Here is a 7,000-nt window from a genome sequence, read left to right on the forward strand (position 1 = left end):
CTTATTGCACCGTTGACCTCTAACAAAAAAAATCTCATTTCAGGGGTCTAACAAAAACTAAATTCACAAACCTTGCATATTTTGCCATTTTTCGGACGAAATTGCCCAAATGGCTGGAAGGGCACTTTCGTCCGATCATCCATGAAACCTGCCACTCTGCACCCCTACGAAGTGACTACTAGGTGGCGTGTGTAAGAGATGACTCAGGCGACGCGACTGAATTCAAATTCGAAGTGATTTTGTGATGTATAAAATTATCTCTCTCCATCCCCTTTCTTCTTCCTTCCTTCTTCGTCTACCGTTTTTTTTTTCTCCGTCGTCGTGTTGTGAACCCCACGAATCGCCATCCCATACTCGAGTTAGTGTGGTTCTGTTTAATTTTTTGTAGAGTGAACTGCTTCCAAATCGATTAGCATGGCAAATTAGGGGTTTAGGGTTTTCAGATTTCTGGGTTATCTACATTGCAAATTTTAGGGGATTTAATTTGACAGTCCAATACTTCCCGATTAGGCAAATCGATAGGCAAAAAGTGAACCGTGATTGTTTTTTTTAGCATATGATTCATTTTAATTTTGCAATTGTGGTAATAATTTTGGCAAGTTGGGCGACTGGATTTAAGCTTATTATTTGGGGATTTCATGTGTTGTTGTTTTTTTGCTTTTGAATTAAGTTTACAGCTGGTTTGAATTATGTTATGTTGAATTGAATTCAGGCCCAATTGCAATGTCCTCTTCTTCTTCTCAATCTTACGGGTCAAGCTTCAATTGGAATTGGCCTCGTCCTGAAATTGTGAACTGTAATCACGATCTTGAGGCGGAGCTTGTGATATCTAGGACGGCTGCTAACCCGGGTAGACGTTACTATCGCTGCCGTATATGGAAGGTTAACATCTTGTATTGTATTCAATATTTCAAAGGAATTTTGTTGGCAGAAAGTTTAATCACAAAGTTTTCTGTTGTGCAGGAAGATGACTGCAAGTTTTTTCGATGGGTTGATGCGGGTTTGTCCCCAAGCCAAGACAGTTACTTTCAAAGAGTGAAACTTGAACGAGACCAATTCGAGTCTCAGCTTAGAGCGAAATCGTTAATTGAAGGTGTTCTTGAAGAGAAATTGCACAAAAAAAGTGAGGAGTGCGAAGCGTTGAAGTTACAATTGGCAATGAAAACTGACGAGTGTGGAGCATTGACACTGAAAATCGCTAATACAATGAAAACATCCCGAAGGTTTAAATTCACAATCGTGTTGTTATGCATTGTAATATTTCTACTTTTGTAACAAATTTATGGTATGTAATTATCTTCTACTTTTGTAACAAATGTATGGTATCTAATTATCCTTCTACTTTTGTTAACCTACTTTTGTAACAAAGCTACTGTCTTCTGTTATCTAATTATTTTATCCTGTTGATTTGTAAAATTTTGCATATGATGAACACCAAATATAATACACTGAACTGCACAAAAACATTTACTGTATAATTACACTGAACTGCACAAAAACATTTGTAATCACTGAACAGAGCAGGTAATAGGATAACAATCACATATGAGGACACACAGTATCAAAAATCACGGATGAAGTTTGCATGTTTTTCAGAAATCACGACTGAGGTTAACCATTCAAATTTGAAGCAACACTCCCAAACCCTCAATCAGTACCAACAAAGATGAAAATTACTCATGAACATTAGCATCACATTCAAATTCGTTAATAACTGTCAGTTTTAAGCATCAGTTCATCACTGCTATGCTACCAAAATATATAAGTTCATCCTTGCCACCAAAATACACCATCATTGTTTAACAAAAATACCATATCAAAAACCACCAAACACCATCAAGGTTATAGGGTTGTTTTGCCATTTGCAACTGATCCAGTGTTGCTTCAATCTTGATCACCGCGGCGGCCACAACGCTGAGGCTGAGACCTGGCCCTTGTTCTGGCGGCCCTAGTGCTAGGTCCCGGATCGGCAACATTAGGCTGCAAGAAAAAAAAGAAATATGATATAAAGCACTTCGTATGTGTATAATTATGCGAGAGCCTGATATGTAATGAATACTACCTCTTGGCTTCGGCGATCCGCTTCGGGCAAGTTACTCCCCCTCGTATCCGTCGTACGCGACCCAGTTTGATGCGAACTCTCCCCAACTTCAGCACGAGCATCTGTCCGTGGATCATTGGTGCAAGTCCTCCTGTTATGCCCTTCTTGGCCGCAGCGGCGACATCTCATGATGAAGGTTCGTCGCAGTGACTCACCTCCGTCCGCATGAAGACGAATCTGGGGCTCCTCACGCCTCAATTTCTTCGGTCGTCCACGCTGTCGCTTTGTCCTAGGAGGAGCCAGTTCCAATGCACCATCACAACTCTTGGGCCAGTTGTCAACCCCATTAATTGGGTAAAGGACATTCTCGTATAGCATCGTCATTGTGGACTTCAGATAATAGCGGGAGACGTATCGCATGACATCCTCGCCGTTCTTGTTGATTGTTGCGATGGCATGAGTACATGGAATCCCTGTTAGCTGCCATAGTCTGCAAGAGCATGTAAAATCGCGCATGTTCACAACATATTGCCCAGACGGCCCTGATACTTGGTACGAAGTATCTCCATTCCATGTAGCTCGCCATGAAGAGGCCCTCGCGTACCACTTGTCAACAATCTCCTTGATAACAGGAGGGACTGCGTGATTGTAGCTTTTGATCCACTGGCCTCTGATCTGAAGCCTTTCCATTTGACTCGTTCGGATGTCCTCCAACATACTGATAATAGCTTTTTCTCGCGCCAATGCAATCTTCGAATTAAAAGTCTCACAAATGTTGTTGAGTAGCACATCACAACAAGTATGTGGGGAGAAAAAAGCCTTCACCCATTTTTCTTTGGGAGCAACCCCAGTAAGCCACTGATGTGCTGAAGGGTACTCAATCCGCAGAGCTTCCATCTTGTCCAAGTAATGTTCAAGGGTTGTACTCGCGGCTATCTCCCACAAACGTTCTTTGAAATTTTCTCCGACAAATCTCTTCTTGAAATTGTTGTATATGTGCTGAACACAGAAGCGGTGCTCGCTCTGTGGGAATTCCTCAAGAATCACTTTCGCAAGCCCCTGTCATTGCACAATACCATTACCACCGAATCACACATCCAGTACTAAATGTTTGAATAAAATCACAGATAGAGTACTAAACTTTAATCACATCCCCAGTGTAATATGTAAATGCGAAATCACAAAAGAGGTAAATACCTTTTGTTGGTCAGACATAAAGACAAATCGTGGGCCATTTGCATGCAATTCGAGGTCGTCGGCCAAATAATCCAGAAACCACTTCCACTGGACATAGCTCTCCGCTTCGGTCACAGCCCATGCAATCGGCCACCATCCATTGTTGGGATCAATTCCCATTGCTGTCATTAGCTGCCCTCTGTACATTCCTCGCAAGAAACACGCGTCCAAGAAGATTATTGGCCGACATAACCGCGTCCACCCCTTCTTCAATGATCCAAGGCAACAGTAGAACCTCAGGAATCGCGGGCCCACGGCGCCAACATCCCTCGTGTTCTCATAATGGATGTGTACACTGGAATCAGGGTGTGTCCGTTCCAATTCGGCTTTGTAGTAGAACAGGTTCTTGTACTGGGTTGCCGCAGAGCCGAATATGCCATCCAGTGCATGCTCTCTGGCCCGATATGCCTTCATCCTTCCGATCTTCAGGCCAAAATCTTCATCCACACACTGCCGTATAGCCGCAAGTGGAATGTGAGGGTTGGCTTTGATCTTCTCAATGTACCGCTCACCTAGCCACTTTGCAGTGAGCCACTTCTGATCCAACACTTGGGAGCATGTGTGCGCGTGATCCCGTTGCATATTCATCAGTACATAATCTGCTACGTTGTTTGTCTCGAGCTTCCTCAAGTATACATACCACTCACACCCTTGCCCTTTACAAACGGCACGTAGTTTGTCGCCGTCATTTCTTTTCACGTGCACCCGCCGTCTAGTCATGATTGCGTACTGTCTCAAGACATCAAACAAAAAATCTCTATGCTTAAAAACATGACCAGGCTTCCAATTCGGGATCTCATTAGGGTTGAGCTTGAACGGGGTATACTTGATGCCTTTCTTCTTCAAACCCTCCAAATCTTCAAGGTCTTCAAGGTCATCAAGATCTTGCAGCTCATCCACAATCTCATCCTCGCATAGTGGGTTCTCTGTCGCCTTCTTTTTTTCCACATAAGGCGAAAATTTCCTCCGCCGTTTCTCCCCTACCCCCGCCTGGTCTTCACCTTCCCCCGTCTGGTGTTCACCTTCCCCAGACTCGTCTTCAGCTTCCTCACACTGGTTGACATTCTGTTGCTCCTGTCCCGGATGTTGTTGTTGGAATATGGATTCATAGTACGACGTAAACAGCTGCTCATCTCGGCACATGTGTGCCAACGAGATAAAATGGTCCATCTCCTCATCTTCATCATCACTCGGAGGTCCCTCGTTGTGCAGATGGCAGCCGTCTGGAACATAATCGAACGATGGCATGTAAACCTCCTCTGGTGCTTCTAGTTCCGGCTCATCATGTACTTCCGGTGCAGCATGTGGTACATCCGGCATTTCAGATACTCCTACAGTTGGTCCATCTTGCACATCACCATTGAAGCCTGACATCAGCATTTCATCCGGTATGTTCTCCACGGTGGGAACTTCCAGATGCGGTTGACAAACCGCTGGGGTTGCAACAAAGTCCATGCTGGGTTGGTATACATCGTCTTCAACTGTTCTTGGCTCTTCTTCAACTGGGGCCATTGGAACTACAACCTACAATGGACAAAAAAGATTATTCACAGATGCAAACCCAACAAAAGACAGAAATCACAAATATAGTTGAGTAGTAACCTCTGCTATGTATTCAGGGACAACTGGCCCACCTTCATCCACTTCTTCAGGGACAACTGGCCCACCTTCATCCACTTCTTCAGGGACCACTGGCCCATCTTTGTCGGCTTCAGCCTCAAATTGAGTATGTGATTCAGATGGCCGCAGTGGAGATAATGACTGCCCAGTTGACTTACTTGAAAATGTGACATCCTACAATAACAAAACATCATAAATCACAAAAGCATACCAAAAACAGTGACATCCTACAATATTTATTGCAATGCAACTCAGAAATCACAAACAACACATCAACCTACCTCTTGCAGGCATGCATTTACGTCTCCTACTACTGCATCAGGCTCATCAACAGCAACCACAACAGCTTCGGGTTGTGCTCCTTCTGCACTCCTACATGATGCAAAAGCTTCCTCCAAATTTTTACGGGCTGCCTCCTCTTCTCTCTTCCATTCCCGACGTTTGTCTTCTAAACTTTTGGTCAAAAACTCTTCAAACTCAACATCCCTAGGGTACCACTAAAGCATCAACAATGGTGACACTGTTTTCTTCAACTCAGCCGCCAGTTCTCTCTTCTTTGTTGGTTTAGGTTTGGGCACAATAATTGTTTCAGGCTCGTCAATCTCCTCAAGCACAACTTTGGATTTTTTCCTATCTTTGACAAACTTTAGAAACTCCTCCGCTTCTTCCCTCCGCTTCTTCAATAAGGCTGCCGCCGCCGTCATCTCGACGACGTAAATGGGAACTAGCCTTGTGCTAGTAGCCGCAACCTCGAGAAAAGCGGCCAAATGTGGGTCGTCAGTCATGGGCATCAGCTCACCGTGTATGTCAACGCCCATACAATCACCACTATACCTTGGATGAACGTAATAGAACTCGCAGACGGTTTTCCTATCATACTTCAACCTTAACACCATACTGGAGAGATCCAATAGCTCGAATTGGTTAATATTACAATAGTCAAACAATGTCAAGTGACCCCCAACATACTTCTTCTGTCCATTGATTTCGAAGAGTGAACCACCGTGATGAAATGCAACGGAAAACCTCCCAGGATGGTCCCCTTAGAAAAATAGAAAAAATTACCAAAATTAATCCAACAAATGTCACATTAGGCCCTAAACCCTAATCACCGAAGAACACAAGGTAATCAAAACAAATTCCCAAAACTAACAATTTTCGAAACCCTAAATTAAATCACAAAATTGGGTACGTGACCGATTTGTGAAATATAAAATTGAACTTACTGTATTCTTCTTCTGGGTAAAAGATATCCAACGCAGGATTGCGGATGTCCCAGGTTTCTGGGTCGACGTCGAATACATCCGGACGACCGCGTCTAGGAGACGGTGGCGGAGACGAAGACGGAGATGGAGTCGGAGACGGAGACGGAGACGGAGGCGGGCACAGAGGCTTTTTCCGCCGCGACGACGAGGGCGGCGGTGCCGGAGGCTTTTTCCGCCGCGACGAGGACGAGGACGCTCCACCGGTAGCAGTTCGTTTTCGTTTAGGCGGCATTGATGAATGGCGTCTGTGAGAGAGAGAATGGAGGGAATGGAGGGACTAAAAGTGAAAGTGAATTGGAGGGAAGTGAAAATAAGTGATTTAATTTATTTCCTCTCTAATATTTCCCTCAATCTATTCATCACAAAAAAATTTCATTTCAGGTAAAACAAAAAATTTCACACTATTCTGCGTGTGAGAAGCCAAACGTCGCACAAGTATAAGTGAGAGAGATGAGAGATTTGACATTTCCATCACATCATTGGGGGCTGTCTGTCAGCATCACTGCATGTTGCAGTGAACATGCAGAGGCGGTGCAACAAATGGGCGAAAATGCCCTTCAAGGGCTTAGGGGTGTTATTGTCCGAAAATACCTGGTTTGTGAATTTAGTTTTTGTTAGACCCCTGCAGTGGGATTTTTTTTTGTTAGGGGTCAACGGTGCAACAAGTCGAAAAGTCAGGGACCTTTTATGCAGTTCACTCTATTAAAGTTTACAATACAATACAATCTTAATTCAAGTGTCGAATCTAGCTATGCTATTGACAAACATGATAGCATTGTAAAAATCTCACCGGACTCGGCTTAACAAAGAAGTTTTTTCAACAACGAAATAAATGGAG

At 43.8% G+C, this 7,000-nt stretch overlaps 1 protein-coding gene across 1 annotated transcript; it reads left to right on the forward strand.

The window, feature by feature from the left end:
- The first annotated feature begins 337 nt into the window (after nucleotides 1-337).
- On the forward strand, nucleotides 338-1,803 carry LOC125198362. Its single transcript, XM_048096719.1, has 4 exons — nucleotides 338-358; nucleotides 713-882; nucleotides 964-1,223; nucleotides 1,722-1,803. Exons 2-4 carry the CDS (start codon nucleotides 724-726, stop codon nucleotides 1,801-1,803), a joined length of 501 nt encoding a protein of 166 aa, XP_047952676.1. The 5' UTR covers nucleotides 338-358; nucleotides 713-723.
- The last annotated feature ends 5,197 nt before the right edge of the window (nucleotides 1,804-7,000 follow it).

The sequence above is a fragment of the Salvia hispanica genome, unplaced genomic scaffold (assembly GCF_023119035.1).
Source record: "Salvia hispanica cultivar TCC Black 2014 unplaced genomic scaffold, UniMelb_Shisp_WGS_1.0 HiC_scaffold_1393, whole genome shotgun sequence".
Classification (NCBI taxonomy): domain Eukaryota; kingdom Viridiplantae; phylum Streptophyta; class Magnoliopsida; order Lamiales; family Lamiaceae; genus Salvia; species Salvia hispanica.

Bases quoted from the DNA above. Each gene is read 5' to 3' on its own strand.
- LOC125198362 (XM_048096719.1), top strand. From the start codon at position 724: ATGTCCTCTTCTTCTTCTCAATCTTACGGGTCAAGCTTCAATTGGAAT. The intron at 883-963 runs GTTAACATCTTG...TCTGTTGTGCAG, and splicing joins ATCGCTGCCGTATATGGAAG to GAAGATGACTGCAAGTTTTT. The intron at 1,224-1,721 runs GTTTAAATTCAC...AATAACTGTCAG, and splicing joins ACAATGAAAACATCCCGAAG to TTTTAAGCATCAGTTCATCA.